The sequence below is a fragment of the Trachurus trachurus genome (assembly GCF_905171665.1).
Source record: "Trachurus trachurus genome assembly, chromosome: 21".
In the NCBI taxonomy this organism is placed as follows: domain Eukaryota; kingdom Metazoa; phylum Chordata; class Actinopteri; order Carangiformes; family Carangidae; genus Trachurus; species Trachurus trachurus.
In genome coordinates this window covers 24,022,616-24,046,710 of record NC_139899.1, presented here as the reverse complement: position 1 = coordinate 24,046,710, position 24,095 = coordinate 24,022,616, and the positions used below count along the sequence as shown (strand labels likewise).

Here is a 24,095-nt window from a genome sequence, read left to right as displayed (position 1 = left end):
TGACGTCCAAGTTTCACACAAATAATAACAAAATACAAAAACACACATTTACAAAAAGCATAAATGTTACCCTCAAAGGTCACATTTAAAGATTTAATGCAGTGTAGCTTAACGGGAAACACACCGCCTCTAGCTTTTGAATGTTTAGGTCAATTTATCTGCCTACTGTAAATTGTACAAGCACACAGCCAGCAGCGAGAGAGGAAACCTGTCCTCGTGTTGTATTTCATTAGTTTTTAAGGTGGTGCCACTTTATCTAATTGAATATCTGAAGGTATAGTTTCAGGATCGCAAAACTAAACGTCTCTAGATTTAAAAAAAAAAAAAAAAAAAAGAAACTTCCACAAGTTGTGCCTCTGTTTCTGAGAGTAGAGGCAGCAACAGTCACAACCTGGAATATTATTTTATTCAGATGTTAAAGGAGAAATGTGGGTCGATCAGAGTCTGTGGCTTTAGTTTTATGTAGCGAGCTGCGCATTTTACAGCCGGCGCCACCGAGCGCTGGACATTTTTTATCCGCAGTGTTTCTGCATTAAGACGTTGTTGCTTTTCCAAAGGCTCCAACCATGCTCCTGCTCCTCTGCAGACAGTTTTCACAGCGGTCAGCCGGTGACTCTCCCTCCCTCCCTCCCTCCCTCCCTCCCTCCCTCACTGTGTCACAGAGGTATTGACAGAGAGAGACGTGCCGGCACATCCGTTAGTCCAATTTACACAAGCACCTTGCAGGTCCTCAGCATATACTGCACCTTTAATCAACTCATTGTATCTGACAAGATGGCTCACTGTCTGACTGACTGATAGGCAAACAGTGGCTCAGGGAGTTTGCACTTGTGTGTATGTATGTGTGTATGTGTGTGTGCATCAGAGTTTGTAGGGACAGTGTCTTCAAAGTTATAGATCGTCTTGGTTACTTGCTGACAAACTGTTGCTAATCCCAAACACAGCAGGAGAGGAAATTGGATGGACTCTGTCAGGCCTCTTTGGACCGGCCTTAAAGAGCTTGGAATGAACAAACACTTGTATACACACACACACACACACACACACACACACACACACACACACACACACACACACACACACACACACACACACACACACACACACACACACACACACACACACACACACACACACACACACACACACACACACACACACACACACACACACACACACAGACTCGGGCGTGGATGTTGGCACACAGAGTACGTCAGTTCTGCCCACTCGCTGTGACCCAATATGGAGTGTGACCAGCTGTCCATGGCTGGACAGTTTTCAGAGCTGAAACTGTGTGTGTGCAATCGTGTGTGTGTGTGTGTGTGTGTGTGTGTTCATCTCGGCCTGTTTGAGTGTTTGACTTTTGAAATTTTTTGACATCTACGTCCCGGCCTCATCCTGCTGCTGACAGTCCGCTTCCCTTCCCTCTGTGTGTCCACACCAAGATAACTCACCCACCCAGGTCTGAACTTTACAGCAGAGTCCGCGGTCATCTGTCATGATCTCCTGCCCTTCCTGCGCTCGGTCCGGCTTTTAGACTAATGAGAGGATTTGTAGAGTCCGCCGATGACTTTCAGGATTCAGTGATTTAATGTGAATTAAGCACCTGCCAAGAACCTGCTCCTGCAGATAATAGAAATAAAGGAATGAGGGATTTCTAGCTGGTGAAACGTTGTGCCCTGTAAGCATAATGTTCTCCGTTTGATTTCACCCAGAAACCTTAATCATACATCACCCTGCATTGTCTCTCTCCTCGTGTTTCCTGTCACTCTCCTTCTGTCAGGTATCTTATAAAAATGAGCGTCAGAAAAATAAAAATGAATGTAGAGTCTGTTAAAAGAAACCCACACCATTTATCCTGAGGGCAGCTCTCTCTCTTGTTTTATTGCAATACAGGACGTAGAGGATATTTTAACATCGATGTGATAAAGTGTCTGCTCTTGTTTATTTTTTATAGATAAATAGAGGAATAAGGAAACCGTTAAGAGTTTAGGAGATAGCCAGGCACCAGTCCATCGCAATCGCTTCCAGGGGTAACCAGCAAAGTCTTCATATCAGTTTTTTAAACAAACAGACAACCAATCAGGATGTGTTAAAATTGGGGGAACATATGGTCCAGCGTTTACTTTTAATTAAAAGCCTTGCTGCAACATCCGAAGCGACAGACGTTGCTCTGCTTCACTTTGGTTGAAGCAGGTATCAGTGCTATCAGTGTTACACCACTCAAGTGCTTTTTGGACGTGTTTCTCGAAATCAAGACAAGAGCCGAACATAAACCGTCGAGCGGAAAAGGAAAAAGAAGGGAAATATAATTAAAAACATGCACATTTGTAAGGAACCGTGAGACGCTCAGCCTTTCACGTCAGCTGTGCAGATTAAATCTTATTCATTTCACTTGAATAAAAAAAAAAGGAAAAGAAAGAAAAGACCTTCAAATTAACTGGCAAATTACCATGTTTAAAAGCCCTCCAGACAGGCATAAACATCTTTTTTTTAATTTAATTTTGAAAGCGCTACAGAAAATATCAATGCATGACTGTTATGAATATTATCATGTGAGTTAAATATTGTTAAAAACATACTGACTGAAAAAGACTTTGTGATTCTGTGCCTCTGATGTTGTGATTCAGAGCTGTTATTAAAGCAGAAGTGAGTGATATATTTGTGTTAATATAAGTCTTAAATAGTTATATCTTCCGACAGCAATCACTTACATAGAGTGTTTGGACCGAAACACGGGTCTCTCAGTCCCTCTGCTCTGCTCTGCTCTGAGCCGAGGAGAAAACATTTATCGTATCCTACAGTTTTTATCCAATGAGGAGAGAGAACGGCATGCAGGGCTGTGTGTGCAGCCAAGGGACGCCGTGAATGCGGTGACGTAGGGACGAGGACTGTTATGGTGCGTTCAAGGAAACTCGTAGACTCGTGTTTTTCCGTCCTGTGAAGTTGTATCAGTTTGATCTGGTACGAGTTCACGGGTCGGAAGTTACGAGTGGCCGTTATAGTGACTTTCACAGGTAAAACAGGTCGGAAAAACACGAGTGGGTTGCCTGGAACGCTACAAAGTCGTAAGTTGTGACTTGAAGCTGTAATTTACGATTTCAAAAGCCTGCCTGGAACGCAGCATTAGCGAAAACGACCGGATCACTCACTTCTGCTTTAAGGACTGAGGACTGAACCTTGAGGTTCACCACACTGAATAAAGTGAAATCATTCACTCTAGTCTAAGGAAGACATCATGACCTACAGATGTTCACAGCTGGACTCATGTCACTTGTAATCGGTGTCGTTTTAGTTCGGACCCACTAATGGAAACCGGACTGAGATCATAGCTGCGTTTCCACTGGAGGGGGTAGGAACTTCTACAGGAACCGTCCTCTCACTCGGCCCTCTCCGTGGCCGTGTCTCCACTGCAGACAGGACCCACCGGGCTCTTATGGCGATGTGCAACAGTTTCGATCATCGCGAGGTCGTTGTCCAACAAGGTTTTTTTCTTTTTTACTGCTGGCAGTATAGACGCTTTCTAAAATAAAAAAAAGTTTTTTTAAATTGTCGTCTCGATCATCACGTAATCCAGCGATTGCGTATTTATCACACTTTTTTACCAGGCCTACTGCTACTCTTGTCTTTTACTGAGTTATTCTCTCTTCTTTTCCGGCCATTTTTCCATTTTTAGTAACGTTGGGTTTTAAAATGCCGTTTATTTCAGGGCTTTCTCTTAGCGTCACATCCTGCTTTGAGTCTGACCAATCAGCACAGAGTAAATCTCAAGCCCCACCAGGACTTCTTCAGGGCCGATCCGAGTACCCATCCCCAGGCAGGGACTCCGTTCGGCCCCATAAAGGTTCCTGTAAGCGGCCCTGTGGGGGAAGTTCCTACAGTGGAGACACGCACCAACGGTCCCAGCCCCGTAAAATTACCCCGAAGTTCCTGTAGTGGAAACGCGCCTAATGTGATCACCTCCTTTAACCCTCCAGTGTCACTTTGTTGTTAAGACGTAGACAGAGAAAACAGAGCATGACTTCTCGAACGTCACACGATCACACTGTAACACCATCCCGCCGTGGGGTTCGGTTAACAGGTAACAGAACCCAAACGCAGGCAGGCAAAAGGCAATTAGGGCTAAAAGATAGTTTACGTGGTCGTTGGGCAGATTCACTGTGTGCGAACGGGAGACAAGATCAGTCATCAACTCTGAGCTGAAGCTGACAGGAGCGGATCAAATGGCTCTGACGCCGACAGCTCGCGTGCACAGAAGAAAGTGGTGGCAGCGGGGGGTGACACACAATACGATACGTCAGCATGGCATGATTTTATTTTTGAGGGTCTCGACTTGATGACACACTCGGGCACTCATGCTTGCTCTGTAAACAACTCTTTGAAAATGGGAGATGTGTCTGCATGAGTGGAGTAAAGCTGCTGGCTGGAGGCCTGCGTGTGCACAGTGGAGGAGATTAACATTTTATGTGTTTTGTTGTTTTTTTTTCTCTGCTCGTGTGACATTTCAGTCTGGATGGAAAAAGAGAGAACGTGTGCATGTGATTGAGGTTCTATTGATGCAAACATCATTTCTAAGACAATAAATGTGTTATTGTGGAAGTTTAAAAAAAGCCTTGTCTAACAGGATGTGAAATGGGTCTGTATCTGAGATGATGATGGTGATGATGATGAGAGGGCACGGAGCTTGAAACTGATGGATGCATCATTAAGGGTGTATTCAGACCTGGCTGGTTTGGAGGCGTAGTTCCTAAACAGGGAGCGTTTAACCCCAAAGATCGGTTCGGTTTGCTGGGGCAGATGTGAACACAACTGTTGTGCTTGGATGTGAGATGAAACAAGTGGGCCAAGATCACCAAGAAGGAAGGGGGGTGGTCTCAGCCCGCGTCCATTCAAGCCCTTGAGCGGTTCGCTTGGAAAATATATAGGGATGACTCAGGTTGGGTCGGGTTTTATTTTGTTTTATTTTTATTTTTTTGCCAGATTTGGGCAGAAAATATATACATATGGGTCGGGCTGGGTCAGGTTTTAATTATCAGACCTGCTGAGACCTCTATTACATGGTTTTTGTTTTTCCCAGGTAAACTCCTCCTCCTTTTGGGAAAGATTTTGGTGCAAACTGTTGGTTCGCACCAAAAAGTTTGTGCGAACCAACTGTTCTGTCATTGGTCAGAAATCTTTGCTTAATATTATTTGTTTGCAACTTTGGACCGCTTGGGACTGTTACTGTGTGTATCGTTTGTTTTATCCCCTGAATCGGAACAAAGCAAATGGACCACATGTCTGAATGACTCTTTAAGTTGAATTTCATACTCTCACATTTATCTGTGACACCACATCAGTGTCAACACCGGTGCTTCCTTTACGTACAGTTATGTTTTCACTCTGAGTGGATCCTAACAGTAACAGTAGCAGTAGCAGTGAGGTGTGGGCCTGCAGAGGCTTCCAGCCCCGGCACAGTGAATATTTCCACCTGTCTCATCAACAGTGTGTTATCTGGCAGTAGCTCTGGTCCTGTTGACTCCACTGTACTGCAATGACAAACATAGGCACCGTGTGCATTTGCCTAATTAGTTACCAGCTGTAGTGAGAGGGATAATTGATTGCAGGGCAATATGGTTGATTTGCAACTCAACCAAGCTAATAATTTGTTATTGATTGACGCATTAGCAAAGGAAAACACTACAGAGAGATGTAACCCAGCCAAAGTGCTGCAGAAAGTTGATGCTCTCGGTTTTTAATCTACTTTAATGATATTACACCTCGCTAAGCTAACATTGTAAGGAGCGCAGGGCGGAGGATGATGAACTGCTGGTTTCAGCTCTGCACGGCCGACTCATATGTTATGACTGGAGGAGATTACATTTGCTCACAAGCAGAGCGTATGTGCGTGCGTGTCTCTCTGTCTGCTGGGCTGAGGCTGCTTACATAATGCAAGACTATGGAGGTCAGACGATGACTGGGTATTATTCATGTGTTGGTATGAATCACACGTGCTGTAACGATGTTTTTCGTGCAGCACAGGAATTAAGAGTAAATTATCACGCTAACGTTTTTACAGCACATCTCTTAAGAGCCACAAATTTTAAGTTAACTCCTTTCTGCTTCATTGCCTTGTGCAAGCGAACGCCTCATTGAACAATCCACTATTGCTTTCAATTTTCCAATTTTAATCAGCCATTAAAACTTCCCTAGTTTAATTGCACATTTTAAATAATTATCTGCAGGTTAGAGGTGAGGCACTTCTCTCAGATGCTCTCATCGCTGAAGCGCAAGAGTTCTTTGTGCAGTTTTTTTTTCTTCCACTCTCTGTCCTTCACACTCTCACACATCTCTCTCTCTCCTGTATTTTAGTTTACTCAGCTTTATATCTCGTCTTTCCAGCCACCCACTAGTTACCTAACATCCCTGCTTTCATCCCACGTTTATGTCCTTTAACCAAAATTTTATACCTTTGCATTACTTTTTCATTCGCTCTCTGTTCTTCCATGCTGGATTCGGAGCCGGAAGCCCTCAGGAATTTAAAAGTTTGAGGGAAGAAATGATTTTGAAGTGACTCAGAGAGAGAGAGGGAGAGAGAGCTCCCTGTCTTTGAAGCCAGATGTAAAAAAAAAAAAAAAAATGTTGCATTGAGGTGCTGAAGTCGTCGTCTCCTCTCTCTTCCCCAGCTGTATCCCAGAGGCCCACCTTGGCAGTTAGAGGAGAGGTCATCACCATGACAGCGTCCTCGCAGGAGTCCACACCTTTGTCTATGGCTGGCCTCTCCCTGCTCCTCCTCCTCCTCCTCCCGGCTGTTTTCACACAGAAGTCAGTCCAGACGACCCCGACCCCGTCACTGTTTGACCCGCTGACCCATCCCGAGTGCACAAAGAAAGAACATCCGAAGGTTTCCATCCAAGGTCAGACATCATCTATATTTATAAACATCTGATCATGCTTTGCATACACTATTTATATTCGACTTTAGAACATCGGTTCAGGCTATGTTCACTGTAAAATCTACATTTTCATACAGCTTAGCAGTAATCAGACACTTCACACTTCACTTCTGTTTTCTGTTCAGACATGGGGGACTTATTTTGACATTATATTTGTTTCAGTTCTATTTGGACCAAATATTTAATTATATGGATACAGGGTCTTTTTTTTCACAGCTCCATCTGAGTAGCCACTGTCATGTACACCTGGCTAAATTAGCTACGGTATTTGTAAGTTTTGCTATTGATACATATAGCCAATGTTATTATTTAACAGTTTCCCACTGTATCTCTTGAACTCGGTAAGAAATTGTATGAGCCCAGCATCAAACTTTATACCTTAAGTCACCAAGAGCTGTCTGCAGATAAACAACAATGATACAATGCAAACAATCAATGACCAATCCTCTCAAAAGTTGATTTTGGCACATTCTGACAAGAGTCCATCCAATTTCCTCTCCTGCTGTGTTTGGGATTAGCAACAGTTTGTCAGCAACACATTTGGCACATTCAGCTGAAGTTAGCATGCTAACCAGCTACTGCTAGTTCCTGAGTTATTCTAATGGCCAGGCTGCCTTGAAGATGTAACACGGCTCAGAGGATGTATTGTCCATCCATGCAGACATTGGCCATATACTGGTTATCTCTGCAGGGTTGCTGGGGGGCTGGAGTCAATCCCAGGTTGGGCCAGTCCATCACAGGGCTGACATATAGAGACAAACAACCTGAGGATGTACTGTACCTCTCATAAATGTAAAGATTGCAGACCAGATAGATAAATAAATAGCAGTAAATAGCTCCAGAATAAGGCTGCTCCAAGGTATCTGGGTTTCAATATTGCCTACACCAGTTACAGAAACTGGGTTTTTAATCTGAAAGATGTAAATGCACTGACTGACAACATGATAATTAAACAATGGCTCAACATGGATATTATTTTCTGTGGGACTCAAGGGGACGTTGCTATAAAGAATTATGCTAATTTTGTCTGTGTTATAATAAATACCAGGATTGAGGGCCAAAACTACAAAAAAAGCTTGAGCTATACTAGATATTTAATATGTGAAACTGTTCAGCAGAGCTTTGATGGTAAATCACCACAAGGTTCTTTGATGTAAAAGCAGAAGTTATTTTCAAAATGCACCACAGATGCATTCATTCATCATTACAGACCCACACGTACAATTATAAAGTAGGAAGTGGCAATGGGATCAACCTTAAAGCAAGGCTGCTCCTTTTGTACTTTAAAAACTCTCCCATCAGTGAAATACAGTGCAGACATATGTTATGTGTTGCAGTCATGCATTATAAGGGAAGTGTTTGCTGTATTGTATATCAACCTCTGATCACATTTTTTCCATGCATGGAAACACACTCCATACACGCCACTTTTCACAGCCACAAAATAAACTGTTTTCATAACCATATCGATGTGCCAGTTGTAACAATACGTGACAATTTGGCATTGAGGCAGGTCAGTGTGCAGCCATAAAAGAACAACAAAAAAGCAAGAGGGGCGACAAGATAGAAGTGATTGTGGAGAAATAATGGCGTTCACTATCTAGCCCATTCGTCTGTACAGTGGGCCAAGAAACAAGGTCTTCCTCGTGGCGTGAAATGGAACAGAGCAGTTTGGGGGCCAGAGAATGGCAGATAGATACGGCAGAATGAAAGGTAAACACACACAAAAATTGCTGTGTTTATTTTTGAATAGGGCTGTTTGTGTTCCCTCTTCCGAAAGTGGGTGACCGAAGATTGGAGGATCGAAAAATATTGCTGGGGTGGGATGGAGGACAAAAACAGGAAAAAATTGAAGAGAGGGGCTGAGGAGGGGGGTTCTTGATTAGAAATATACTCTACTCCTCCTCCTCGAAACCATATTGGAGACATTTCTGGAAGTACTTTTGGATTTTTCTTTTGTTTGCTGGCAGTAATGTTTCTCCTTCAGGTCATACTGCTCTCCTGCTACGTCACCCGTGTTGTTGGTCTGAACTCCGGCTAATGGAACTGAGGATGGACATAATGAGCTTTGTGCCGTTTGGTCTCTTTTTTGTTATGTTTTTTTTCTTTTTTTTCTTGTAACAGCAGCTTTAAGTTGGACAAGTGGAATCTCTTCTCATTGGAGTTTCAATTCACGAAACCAGTGAAACGGCTATTTTCATTCCCCCTCAAAGCCGGGGCCGGGGTCACCTTTATGCCGAGTGTTACCCCGCCAAAAAACCCCTCCAGATGTCCAGATTAGCCCCGGCTCCACCGGTGCTTCACTTCAAAGGCGTGCCACTTGAGAATGGCTCTCATGGCAGGGAGCTGCAGGGCCGCTGGTCTGTCAAAGCAGGCAGAGCAGGGGCATTATGTGGAGGCAGCCGTATAGAAAAGGCCTGCACAATGAAAGTGTCAGCGAGAACCTGAGATTAGCTTCGGTGATTGATGAGCGTTTTATAGCGGCTTGTTGAAGCGCTACCGCAGTCACCTGGAGGAGACCTGAACGCTGGCTGAGAAGATTTTTTACTATGGGCATGCAGCTGCTTGTGCACATCTTATATATCCCCATAACAGCCACTAATTGCATTTGTTTGTTTGTTTTTCGTCTATTTATATATATATTTTTTACGTTTGAATGGCAAGCTAAGTGGGTTTTTGTCCGGTGGTTAGTGTCTCCATGTGTGATGTGGTGAGATTTAAACCTTGTATCGTGTGTTGGATCAGCTGTCCATTGATAGAGCTGCTATCAGGATGAAGTCCCAGCTCTTTTCTCTTTAAACTTTAAGCAACTGAGAACAACTTGAATTTGTCAAATGTCAGGGACAAACTTTCTGATACACCACGAAGAAACCAACCTGTCGACCCATAAATCCTGAATCTTTACCTAGTCGGCCTAGTGATAAAATAGTTAAAAAATTATAGGTTATCTCAGTGGCTCCCAATCTTTTTTGGCTTGTGACCCTATTTTGACATCACAAATGTCTGGCGACCCCGCGATCATGGCCGTCAGCGCGGAGTCATGCGCCAGCTCAGATATTTTTGTATGCTGCATTTTATTTGAACTCGATTTATATTCGAGAAAGTGAAAGTATAGAATACAGTTGTTTAAGATTGTGTGTGGTGTTTTTAGTCATAATTTTAAAAAGAATAATAATTAGTTAAAAAAATATTTTTATCAGTATTTTTTTTTATTTTTATCAATTACTAGAGATTTCAGGCGACCCTATTTGAATTCCAGGTGACCCCACGTGAGGTCCCGACCCCAAGGTTGAAAAACAGTAGGTTATGTTGTTATGACCAGGATATGATCAGCTATTGATTCAGAAACAGTAATGGAGATTTTCAAGAGAACATTTTGACAATATTATCATTAATTGCTCTGCATTATTGCTCTGTTTCTGCTCTCAAGGATGTACCTGTCTCTTTAGGTGCTGCCTGCACCAGATACTCACAAACTGTGTCTGTCTGTGTTTTTTTTTACAACTTTTTGACTGAAAACATCTGCTGCAGATAACAAAGTTTAAATTATTGATTGGTAAAGTCACTAGTTTGCGAACACATAATTTCACACCGGCTGTTAAAAAAAACATCAGAAACGCTGCTTCAAGCTGCGATGCAGACACTGTGGGTTATGATCACAGGAACACGCCGGAGACAGTCGAGGGGAACGCGGCACCGCGGCGAGCGTCAATCCTCCCCGTCAGCCTCGACAGCATATTATTTTTCCAAAAACACACGGTGTGGATAAGTGTCAGCTGCGTGTGTTTTGTACTGTGTGTACGACGGCGGCTGCTGCTGCTGCCGCTCCAGACGACGTGCCGCTGTTTTACATCAAACACGTTCACAGATCAGTGCAGGAATACACAGCATTGGGATCACGTATCCTCCTCCACACACACACACACACACACACACACACACACACACACACCCACACACACACACACACACACACACACACTCACACTCACACTCACACTCACACTCACACACACACGCTGCACGAGTCGCCAGGCTTGTGATTCAGATGGATGATACCGGCTCGCGGCACAAGACCGTGGGCCTGATAAGAGCATGGCATGAGGGCAGCTACTGGAACACTCTGGATCTAGATATGGAGTCTGTTTTTGGAAGTTATGGAGTCGGCTGTGCATCGTGTTATAAGGCCCAGAGATCTGGTTCTGGAGAGTGTGTAAAGGGGTCAGCCTGGGTTGAAACTGAAGCAGATAAATTCTGCACCTTTATAAGACCCAGTGCAGCTATATCCATCTAGGAAACAAGGTTTTTTTTCTTTCCATGAGGGAGTATGTATAGGAAAGTAATAGAGGGAAATTAGACCTTTGGCTCAGGTCTCGCTCCCGTCTTTACAGAGGAGGAGGAGGAGGAGGAGGAGGAGATGTCTGATGGCTCCACAGTGTGTGTCATCTGCTGCTGCTGCTGCTGCTCGGCACAAATCACTGCAATGTTCCTCTCTGAAGAGAGATGAAGGAGAACAACAAGTGTCATTGCTCATTTCCTGTTCACTACCTTGCAAATCTTGCCTTTTCCTTGTCCCATTTGGTTTTTATGCCCTCTCTTATCCTCTTGCCTGCCGGTATTCTTCTCTCTCTACCTCCCTTATCTGCCTTCCTTTCTCATTCATTCTTCCTCTCCTCCTCTTCCCCCTCCTTCTCCTCTTCATGCTTCTCTGCTCAAATTCTCCTTTTCACCATCCTTTCTGAATCTCTCCCTCCATCATTTGCCTTTTCACTGCCTGCTCTTTTTCCTTTTCCTTTTTTTTTTTTTGTTGCTCCATAATAGGCAGAGAAATGTATTGCACACTTTGTATGAGTCCCTCTATCTCTTTCATCGTTTGGGTAATGGCGCTGTCGTTTAGCTGCCGTGCCGCCATCCGAAGGGGCTCTTGAGCGTCATGAGACTGAAGCCTCTTTAAGACATAACTCTTCACTTAAAAGAGAAATGTTTACCATGACTTTTCTCTGATCTCATTCTTTATTTGATATTCTCCTCTTAGTTTGCCACCTGTCTGAGTTTTCCATCTCATTCCTGATTACAGTGGAGGGCCTAATTGGAGCTGTGTGGCGTGTTTTTCAGCGTTCAATCTGACAGCTTGAATGGGGCTGAGTTTAGCATGCTGCTGGAGCCGGTCGGTCTCTCACTCACTGATGGCGTGTCAGGATATCGCATGCGGGCTCGAGGGATACCAAAGAGGATCGGAGAATAGAAAACATTTAAAGGCTTTATTGCCACTTTAACTGAAAAGTGGACAGGCAGTGGGGAAAATTGCTCTCTTTTGTCTTTCTGTGATTGCGCCGTCTTCTGTCTCCCTGGATACCACAGACATCAGACGTGGCAAATGCATTTGGTAATTTTTCACCTCAGCAGGTGAAATAAAGGCTGCAAAGGTCACACCTGGTAACGCGTCCTCAACACTTCATGCACAAGCCTCCAGTCAAGAATTGAATTACGTTATGTCTTTTCTGAGCAGCAAAGTGAAAACCATGCAAAAACAAAAGGGTAAAATGCATCTTTTGTTCTCCTTTTGAAAGTGAAATCCAGTAAAAATGTGTTTGTGTTAACACTCCTCATTTTTGGGGAGATTAAGGGACTGTTAGGAAAGTTCATGGTCTGAAACACATGGTGCAAAGGTATTTGAGGTGTGTCCATGTCTTTGTTCATTCGTGGGAATGTAACATCCAATAAACCAATCGCAGTTCCAATTCCCATTCCCTTTAAAAGCCTGACTAACTTCCACCTGTATTTTGGCATTTGACATGAAAATCTCTTAACCAACGACTGTCTATATCATGATATATAGACAGTCATTTTGTACATGATGTACATGACATGACAAAGGATATATAACTGTTATTAGTTATATATCCTTTGTCCTTCAGTTATTGCTGAAGCACATTCAATTTGAAATGAAACTTAATTTTCAGCTTTAATTTTTTCCACGATTACATCAGTCAGAAAATATTTGCCTTATAGACTTTTATTGCTGAAGTTAGGCAATAGATGTTTCCTTGGCAACTGTGTGTACTTCAACTTTAGTTCTCGCGGGTTGATTGATTGAGAGTTGAGCGCTGCCTTTTTGAGTAAGTTGGAGCTGTCTGTCAATATGAGCAAAGGGGTGAACATGCATGTGAAGGGAATAATAAAGAGTCAAAACAAAAACGACAGAGATCAAAAGTTGCTGGTTTGACAAAGTCAGCACTTGAGGACTCTTAAAGAAAACTAGAAAATGGCAAATAAGCTGTTCGACTGAGGAGTTGAGTTAAAGGCTTCATGAAGTCATTAACTTTTCTACAGTGTTTCTCTCTCTCTTTACTCTTGAACTCCTAGTAAACTTCAGATCCTATGTGTTTAAAGGACTACATCTCCCACATACTGTAGTACTTTATTGATATAGTTCAAAGTAAAGCTCAGACTTGACACTTTAATGTTACATTTAAAAACAAATACAGTAACTCAACTAAGATACTTTAGGGATGATGTATATGCAGCATAAACTTTAGCTGACATTTGGTGTGCAGTGTGCTTTGTGCACAGCTTCATCTACAGGGATGTTTAGACTTGTAGCAATCAAAGGAGAATGTCATTTACCCTCACGGTCGTCGTTAATTAGGTCACAGATGCAAAAAAATTAAGTGATGCAGCTTGTTAGAGAACTGTGACCACTCCTCATCAATCACATCGATATTTTCTAACGTCCTGCTGTTCTCCATTGGTGCCACTGCTCTTCAAATATTGCATGATGAGCATTGAGCTACAGTCTCTATAACACCTCAGCCATGTTTGAACGAAGCCGTAACAGATACCAGAAAAACTATTAAACAGACAGATGAGTCTGACATTTTAACAGATTTGAACAGCTCCCCTGCCATTACCTCTCTACCTTTTTTTTTTTTTTTTTTTTTTTTTTTTTTTTACAATACCGCACACTTCTCCTTAAGGGGACTCTGACAAATTGTCAGTAGTTTTGGATTTTGCCTCACCATTGGTTTTGTGAGAGGCAGACAGACATCTTTACCGGTCGCTGACTGAGAGGCTATTAGCCTCGCGGCCCCTGCGCCGTTCCTCCCCGCGGCTGCTCAGTCCCCGGGCTCCCCAGGCTCTTTCTCAACAATGCCCGTAACCTGCGGACCCCTCTATCTGAATTCAGTCAAGTGGGAGGATGGGGATGGGGGGATGGAGAGGGGGGGGATGATGGGGGAGCGATGGAGGAATGAAAGGACAGAAGGGATAGAGGGAAAGTTTTGCTCCACTGAGGCACGGCAGCCTCTCTCAAACTATCACCCTCAGCGAGGCGGCCACAGCGAAAATCGAAAGTTTAGAAGAGGAGAGATACTGAGGAGCGGGACGGGCAAGACGGGGCGGAGACTGCGGTGCAAGGAAGGGCGAAGAGCGATATGAAGAAGACCAAACAAAACATATTTCAGGGGATTTTGGCCAGATAAGGCTGAGGTGTGAAAGCCTTTTTTTCTCCTTCAATCCCCAGCAGCAGCAGCAGCAGCAGCAGCAGCAGCAGCAGCAGCAGCAGCAGCAGCAGAAAAGAGGAAATGTGGCGTTTATGCTGCTGCCTCGGTTTTGTTTGCACAAAGACATTCCTATACAGCAAATGGAGATTGTATGTAAATTCTCATTCCTATGCTATTATTTGCCCACAGTTGTTATTTCCCCAGTTCCTGCTGTTTAGATAGCTAAATGTATTCTGAATTCAATTATATATGTGCTAATTGACACTAGGGGGGTGATCCCTCATTTCACAGAACCGTTTGCCAGATGGCAGATACTGTAGCAGCAGAATCGTGGTGTGACCTGTTTTGTTAACAATATTGGAATCGACTGCCTCACCCTGAAGATAACCATTTTTTAATATTGCCTCTTCCCGTTCTTCCCATTAGCAAGACATTGTGTTCCTGTGTTGCCCCCCTGAAGGTAGATGATGATAGACAGCTACCTTTACTACAATATGTGTCATTCATAGCTCATTAAACAGTGCAGCGCTCGAGGGGAGAAATCAACTAGATGCCTTATTATAATGTTAATGATAAAAAATACAAAAAAATATGATACAGTGCAGCATGTCATTAGGTGAACATTTGTTGTTGAGAATGAAAAAGCAAAGTTTGGAGAACCCACACACAGTTTGCCTTTAAAGGTCATCTGAGCTTCGTCCAAAACCAGTATCACACCGAGCAAGTCACACTGCTTCAATCTCATTTTAATCCCACTCACTCACTCAGTCTGTGTCTTTAACGGCAGCAGCTCCTTCATCGTGTACAACTACACCACCCTCTCTTTCCCTTTGGTTCTGTCCCTGTTTGACTTTGCTGTTCTGAAAGCTTTCTTGCATCATGCTAACATGAATATCCATGTTGGAGGACTGAAGTATACTCGGAGCTTAGGCATCGCCTCACTCCTTTCATTATCATTTAAAAGTGAAGTCAAAATTGGAGCATGGTCCAAAAAAAAAGAAAAAGTGATGAGAAATTCATAATTATTTTTACTCACACTGTTACATGAAGTCCATTTGCGAAGACTCAGGCAACCAAAATATGCAATGTAATGTGGATTTACTGGTGGTTATTCCCTTTTTCTTTTGTCTGTTACCCAGTGCTTTCTTTAAAAAAAATAACTGCTTTTGGTTTGTCGGGGTGTGGGCCGCTGGAGCAGAACTGGTCTGTGAGGGGATTTTGGTGCGGTGGCCACAGTGGGAATTGCAGAGAAACTGCATAAGAAACTGCTGGAAAAAGCTTCTGATCTGCACAAACCCTTGAAATTGAAACAGTTTGGTTAATGAAAGCTTAAAACATATTGTTATTTTGGTTCAGTTCCTGTGTGTGGGGAGTAAGGCCGCACAGACTTTTTTTTTTTTTTTTTACATATATGTCCAGCGAGTAGCTTTCACTGGAATAAATGTGGCCTCATCGTAGAGCACATCCATATTCCAGACAATACTAGACGGCATAGACAGACCGCAAGCACCTAATCCATCACCTCACCTCAGCTAGAGGCTCCGCCGCCGGAGACTGGACCTGGGCTTCTGCCTGGAAACAAAACTTTAGACCTTATATGTCACACAAGTGTCTGTGTGAGACTGTGCTGGTCCAAAACAGGTAGAATGTTTACCAAATTACAACAAACGTGAACTTTGTGATAGCGCTAGTGAAAGTCTTTATACAAAGTCAGATGGAGTTCTCCTTTGGGGAACAGGAAATACAAAATTTAACTGAAATCAATACAAAGTCTGTGGTTATTTTCCCGTCTGGACTTAAATAGTTGAATAACTAAAACTGCCAATCCAAGATCCCAGAATGCCTCTGCTCTTGTTCAGGGTGGTGCACTATAAATCTCAACTGTCAGACTACAATTTGTACCTTTTTTTTGTACGTCTTTATGGTGATTAAAAGCAGGCAAGATTGAACCTGTCAAATAGCCTTTTTTTCTGGGCTCCAATTTGAGGGAATCTCACATACCATCTGTTTTTTTAGCAATAAATGGATAATCTGAGCTTGAACTGTGTGTGTGTGTGTGTGTGTAGGTTTGTGTGTCTGTGCACACGGACAGTTTTCAGCTCCACAATATATTGGCATTTTTCAGCTTTGTCTGCGCTGCGGCCAGACTTCATGGTCTTACAGTGATTCAGATCAGTCAGGGCGCCACTTAACTCTGTCCACATACTGGTATATTGTGGAGAAAAAAGCAAAAATGCTTAAAAACTGTTAGATGGAAGGAGATACTGTATGATTTATGTCTGAGACGAATGCCTCAGCCACTGTCCTCATCCCTCTGGCAGCCACGGGCTAATGCATTAATCCGTCTGTCTGCCGATTGCAAAGAGGAAGAGAGAGAGAGGGGGAAAAAATGCAATAATCGTTCATCACGTCCAGCTTGGGGCCCACAAGTCAACCAACAGGGAGGAGAGTGGGTTGGTGGGGGGGGGAGCTTTCATTTTCATCCTGGCTTTATTGTTACAGTTATAAGGGGAAGAAATGAGCAGTGCATATAAAACCACTTGTAGAAAGAAGCATAAATGTCAGTCAATGAAAGACCCCTGACTGTCAGGGAGGTCTTTCTCTAAGAGCGTAAACAAGCCCAGGCCTCAGCAGCTCTCCTGCATGCTAGAGTGAAATTCAGCCATGTGTCACAGCGACTGGTAGCGATAAAAAACACAGCAGGGGCGTCTTAACTTTATTCTAGGCCCCATGGGGGCGAAGGACGTTTTCGCCACCCCGTTCCTTTTTTCCGGATGCAAATAATCAGGTTAATTTGGACTCGGATGGATCAAATGTTATTCCACATAAAGATGGGTTTTATTCATGTATCCTCACTGTGTACCAGCAGTACGTAACACTACTGTCATCGCTCTCATGCCACGTTGATGCCCAAGTTGGTCCCGGCAGCAGGTTCAGCACCTTGGAGAGCGCTGTGTCCAAGAGTCCTGACAAATACAGTAAGGGCCTTGTGCTAGAATAAAATATGGAGTTTGGATCATGACAGAGTGTAATTATTAGATGAATAAAGATCAAGGGAAACTTCAAGGACAAACATTTTATATAAATGAACGCCTTACAGCACATCAGTATAAGACTGGATGTTAAAACCTGGTTAATGTTAAACCTGAGGGCTGCTGCTCTCAAGATCATCCTCAAAGTCTTAACCATGTGGATGAAGGGCTTTATGCACATCAACTGTGTGCTTTGTGTGTAAAAAAACCCATCCTATCTAATGTGATACATGTTTGATGTTAACCACAGATGTAAAACAGTGTCACGCCACATCCCATAACCATAGTAACTCATTGACACACCTGTTTGAGAGGAGTTGGACAGATGCTGCTGTCTGAGGAGCTGCTGACTCCACAGAGCAGCAGATTGAGAATAAATAACTTTCTAACAGATTTGTGGATATTTTTTTGACTGATCTCCTCACTGCAGCACAGCTCTGCTCCATCTCATCTGACTCTTGAGTCCTTTTCTTACACAGTGATGTCTCAAGTTTTACAAATTTGCTTTTCATGCTCCACCCCTGGCGTCCATTATGTACTGTAGATGTGCTGGGGGTATTTTGTGTGATGATGATGATAACAAGCTTGTTGCCGTAGGGCCTCCAACCAACAAGAGGCCAAAAAAAAAAAAAAAAAGAAATAGATGAAGGAGAAAAACATGTGTTTAGAGGGCTGAAGCCTCGGTAAGCCTGTGCATTAAAGTGCCACTGGGCACAGGCAAGGTGGATCCAAAGGCAGACGCATGGAGGCAGGAATCTGAAGTGAGAAGAACTTCAAATTGAGAACAAATCATGGCTTACAGGCAAGACGGGTGGAAAAACTAAAGTTCAGGAAGGCAAACAAGAAACAAAACTCAGAGAATCTAAACTCGGGTAGAAAAAAACACACACACTCACAGAGAAAAGTTAGAAATGCGAACAAAAACAGAGAAACTGTCAAGGAGGGAGGGAAATACAGTATTTCAATGTGGGGAGGACAGAGAAACGGAATAAAACAGGAAGTACAACAAAAAGACAAAGAGGGCTGGATCAGGGTGATGTTTTTTTTGTGTGTGGTTTTTTAACATGCGTGGGGAAATATTTATATGCAGAAAAAGTGTCCGAGTTCGGATTTCAAGTGATTTATACCCCACATTAAACTCCCTGAACTGAACGCCATCAGCTCTTGTTTTTACTATTAGGTGCATAATTCTCCAGTGGGAATAATTCTCTTGTTATCCATTTCTCCACTGCACATTCTTATTTTATGGTTCATGTCATATGCTCTGTTATAATGGTCTTATTTTATATGGGGAGAATAAGTCACCTTTTAACAGATCGCCATTTGTCTAAATGACACCACTTTCTATTTCTGGATGTTTTCCAGAATATATTTAACACGTAATATAGGAGGTGGGTGGGTCTTGAGATTGATTTGATGTGGGAGGGGAGGGGAGGGGGCCGTATTTTACCCCCACAGCCTTTAGGTTTCTTCTACTTTTTTTTACAAGCAGGATCTGATCTCTGGTTTTGCCACAACAGTTGTTTTGGTGTGTACAGTTGTTTCCCCACTTCTCTCTGAGTTCACCTCCAGCTACGTGTCAGTTTTCCTGCCAATTGCAAAAGGGGAAAGAAGAAAAAGAAGGCAATAATTCAATCCAAGTCAACGATCAGGGAAAGGGGGGGGTTTCATGTTCATCCTGGTTTTATTGTTACTGTCACGCAGTGCATATAAAACCGCTTGTAGACAGAGAGATGAGTTTCAGTCAATGGAGAGCCACCACTCACTGTCAGAGAGAGAGTAAACAAGCTCAGGCTCATGCTACTGAGTCAAACCCAGGCATGTGTCACCGCTGCTGGGAGCAACACAGGCGCATGCAGGGGGGGACTGAAACACAGGTGGATGTAGTGAAGGACTGTTATCAAAGAAGGGAAACTCAGCTCACAAGGCAGTAGGTTGAAAAAAAACCCTGAGGCTCAGGCAGGTAAATAATAATAATAATAAAAAAACAAGACTCAGGAAGGACTCCAAACTCAGGTAGCAAAAAAAACAACAACATGGAAATGAGACGATCAAAACCCAGTTAAACAGTGGACGGTGTCTTATTTGCATTCTGCAGAGTGTCAGCTGGTTTCAGTCCTTCATGTGTTTGCTCCTCTGCTGCTCTCTGTGCTCACATGAACAGCCGAGTGATACAGGTAGAGTCGATGAAAAGCTGCTCTTATTTTACTCCTTTTACTATCAAGATAGTACGTTTATTGATTATTCGTATTGATGGTGTCTTCGTTCTTATCTGACTTTTTAATTTTTTGGGGGGCTTTTTGTGCCTTTTTTTATTAGATATAGTGCAGTTGAGAGAGACAGACACATGGGGCACCTGCTCAAGCTATTGTGCAACTTGATGCCCCTTACCCCTATTTTTTTTAAACATGTTTGGGGACTTGGAGAACTTTGTCACTTTATCATGTCAAATCCTGTCGTGTACTGTCTCGCGTGTGGAAAGGCAGGCCAACTCAGTTCACTGCAAACTGAATCTACCTACAGACACGACTAAAGTTACCTCGACCTTAACCTTGACCTTGAAGTTCAGTCCAGTAACCCTGATGTTAAACAGAAAGCTGCTGCTGAGATCCTGATTGAGCCAACGCTCAAGTTAAATACGGTTGTGCTGTGATTTCAGCTGTTAAGCAGATTTGCATCCACTGCTGTACAGTCAGAAATGTGTCTGCAGAGGAAAAAGCACCCTGGGCCTTATGTACAGAGAGTTGACTGGATATGACATTAAAAAAAGTCATGAATGGGTTTGAAAAGTTGATAAAAAAAAACCCTTGATACTGTTTGTTTGCACTGAATACTTTAAAAGAACAACAGCCAATGGGGAAACGCCATCATTTGGCCAATCAGGTTCATTCATAACACTCTCCAGCTGCTCCTAGGGGCAGATTATGACACCATGCTTAAGTTTTTACAACTTTTCTTTAAAGAGGTATTCATGATGTGGGGAAATATTTATATGCACAAAATGCTTCTCAGTTCAAGTTTCATGTGATTTATACTCCACATTAAACTCTCTGAACTGAGCACTAACAGCTCTTGTTTTTACTGTGAGGTACAAAATGCCTCAGTGGGAATAATTCTCTTGTTATCTATTCCTCCGCTGCACTTTCTTATTTTATGGTTCATGTCATATGCTCTGTTATAATGGTCTTATTTTATATGGGGAGCATAAGTCACCTTTTAACAGTTTGCCATTTGTCTAAATTACATCATTCTCTATTTCTGGATGTTTTCCGGAGTGTAATTATCATGTAATGTAGGAGGTGGGTCTTGGCTTTTAACGTTTAGTTTGACGGGTGCTGTGGAGACTGTGCACTGAGATTAGCTTCAGATTTATTCAACTTTTTCCTAAAACAATAGTCCTATCTCTGTTTTTGCCGCAACAGTTGTTCTGTTGTATAATCTCTCCCCAGTTCTCTCTGAGTTCACCTCGAGCTGCGTCTTAAATTGTAACACGGTTTGGATTTTGAGGAAGGAGGGAGGTAAACAGAGAATAAGCCCTCAGGCCTCCTGCGTGTATTTTACATGTACACGAACACGAACACGTACAGTGTTAATCGAGCAGCCATGACAAGGGTTTTAATTAGTTCGGCGCTGTTGCCGTTTCAGATTTAATCACATTATTATTATGCACAAATATCAACATTGCTTCTGTTTGAGATGCATTGTTTGATTTAGTCTTCTGCTGCATAATATTATCACCCATAATCCTCTCAGGTGTTGCATCGCAGTCTACCTGTCGTTATCAACTGCACAAACTATAATATGCAGCTTTGATATAGTATTGGCTAATATTTAATGTGAAGATAATCTCGTGAGCATTAATGAAGTTGCACGTTGATGTATTCAGTGTTTAAAGAGCTGATTTGGATCATTTTAATGATCTCATTTGTGTGTCAGAGTCGTGTTCTTCACGCTGCACACACGCATAAACGCTCCAATGTTCACACACTTAGGGTGTGTTTATATAAGACGGTGAGGCTGAAGACGGTTTACTCCGCGCTCCCCTCTGCTCCTCCAGCTCTCGGCCTCTGCAGCCATTAATCAGAGGTGATGTGCAGATGGCCCCGTTCGCCTCCGTGCACCAGCGTTGCACGGATTCTAAACGCACACTTTGTTCAACCCATAAGTGCATGAATCAAATTTGAGGAATAGAAACTATCTGCATATATGTAATATAAATATTTATAGATCTAATAAGAGATGGCCTCCTGCAGAATTTGGGCAGCGCTAGAATTACACTCGGGCAGGCGGTGATTTATTGTGTGTGCTGAGGTTATCGGTGATTTCATCTTGTATGTGTGAATGTGTGTGTGCGCATGGAAAAAGTGTTTTACAGTCTATTATTAATTTTTAAAGGTTACATTACTTCTCTGCGCAGGCTGCTTGATTAAAAATCATTGCAGCAGCATGTTCATGTTTCTCTTATTATGTTGAGAATGAGACCGGAGCTGTTGTTGATATAATTAACCATGTATCATTGTGTTGCTTCAGGCAGCATGTGTTTTGCTGCTCTGACTTTTTGTTTTCCGAACTCCTCAGCACGACATACAGAACATAATACTCTTACACATGTAACAGGACCTAAACTCAGGAAGGTTGCAAAGTCAAAACAAATCTAATCATTGACTGCAAATTAAAACCCATGCCTCTATTTAGGCTTTACATAACACCCCAACTGCACTCACATCGCATGAGATGATGTATTTTTGTTTTGCTAAACTCCTCCCTGGGTCAGTCTTACAGTATCTGGTTTCCAGAGCTCACAGTTAATGGAGCGTTACATCAGAGGTACAGTATACGTGACATTACTCAGATATTTCCAAATCTAATCGTGACATTCAAATGTGTTGTTGTCGTATTTATAGCCGCGTTGTTATCTGCTTAACCTAGTAAGAGCAGACGCCTGCGTGGCTGCTGTCGGCTCCTCTGTGTGATGGACTGTGCTGTGTTTTTCTGCCTGTTGCTGGTTTCCTCTCGGTCCACCAACTCCCTCCTACAGTCCACATGCAGGTTGGGTTAATTGGAGACTCACTGAATTGCCCATAGGTGGGAGTGTGAGGGTGAGTGGTTGTTTGTCTCTGTGTTTCAGCTCTGTGATTGACTAAGGGACCACCAGCCCCCTCCACCCTCATGATGATGAGCTGTGTAGCTAATGGATGGATGAAATCCCTCTATCACAGTGTTGACAGCTCTGTTCTTTAGTTTCCCACAGTAACAGCATGATCTTTCTCCTCTGTGTGACCTGAACCCTGGAGGTTTGACTTCTTTACAAGAGATTAACTGAAATCAATGAGTCTAAAGGTTCAGTAATGGGATATGGAGGAGTGTTGATAATCAATACTAAGCTAGCTTTTGCTAAAATGTTAGATAATGCAAACGGTGAGATCATTATAAGAGAAAATCTCTTTATAGCAGCTTTCTTTGTCTTGTCAAATAGAAAAACAGGCAAATCATCTCATAACCTGAGATGATTTGAAAGGATAAATAAGGCAATTATCTTTTTTTTTCTCTCTCACTGTTAATAAACTCCATAAACAGAGCCAAAGAGAAATTGTAGAATCTAAATATATATTGTTGCTGTTTTATTGTCTATTGTCCAAAAACATGTTCCCTCATTAGCATGAAAACAAAAATATAGTTCATGTGTGGTGTAAGAAATGATAATTGCAGCATTCAAACAACATTGTTTATGTATATCCATACACCCACTCACACAATATACACATATATACATATTTATGTGTTTGTATTTACATCCTAATGTGTTGTTTTGGTTTGTTTAATGAGAGAATTAGAATAAGAAAAAGAAAACGCATGGAAATGACAGTGGTCTTATCCTTTAAATTATAATGATGCTATTAGAAAATTACAATTGTATTGTAATTTGAAACTTTCACTCATTATTTATGAATGGTTTTGTTAAAAATGGAGCTCCTTCAGTCCTCGTTGCTACAAAACCTGGAGTGAATTTGAGTCTGACAGCAGCTCAGTTAAATCCACCGCTCGCTGATCCACACCTGGAAAAAACAGATTGTGGCAGGTAATTCTCATTTCACTGATGTCCCACGTCAGCGCCGGCACCCTCGACTTTAGCTACACCACGAGTGTGTGTTTCCCTTCCACTGCGTGTGTGTGTGTGCCTTAAATGAAGAGCGCCATGCTGTCGTGTAGCTGCAGCCTTCTGTCTTCTTATCACTCACATCTCTAGTTATGTTTCCAGGTGACTGAGCCATATGGGCCCCGTCAATCCTTAAAATCCTGGGCTTCACATGATGGGGGAGAGGAAGGCGTTTCGCTGCTCGCTCCGACTTCTTCCAACACTTTGATGCAGTCCTGAGCTCATGCCGCCGCTTGACTGGTTAAAAAAAAGAGTCAAAGTTTGAGGCTTTAAATGTTTGATGACTGGTTCCCTGGTGAGTGGAGGTATCAGCAGTCTTGGTCAAGTGTTCCCCTGTGATCGCTGCTCTGCTTCTGTTCTCCTACTTCTTCGTGTTTTGATAACCTGGTTTCAGCTTCATAACGACAGCCGCATATGTAGCTTTCCAAATTGGCGAGCGCCACGGCGTCCTGGATTCCCACACTAACTG

At 42.8% G+C, this 24,095-nt stretch overlaps 1 protein-coding gene across 1 annotated transcript in view; it reads left to right on the top strand.

The window, feature by feature from the left end:
- The first annotated feature begins 6,673 nt into the window (after positions 1–6,673).
- sema5ba (sema domain, seven thrombospondin repeats (type 1 and type 1-like), transmembrane domain (TM) and short cytoplasmic domain, (semaphorin) 5Ba) overlaps positions 6,674–24,095 on the top strand; it is a 106,577-nt gene continuing 89,155 nt past the window's right edge. Inside the window, exon 1 of the mRNA XM_083997373.1 lies at positions 6,674–6,896. Within this exon, the coding sequence (XP_083853499.1) occupies positions 6,713–6,896 (184 nt within the window). The 5' untranslated portion in view covers positions 6,674–6,712. The remainder of the gene's footprint in view (positions 6,897–24,095) is intronic.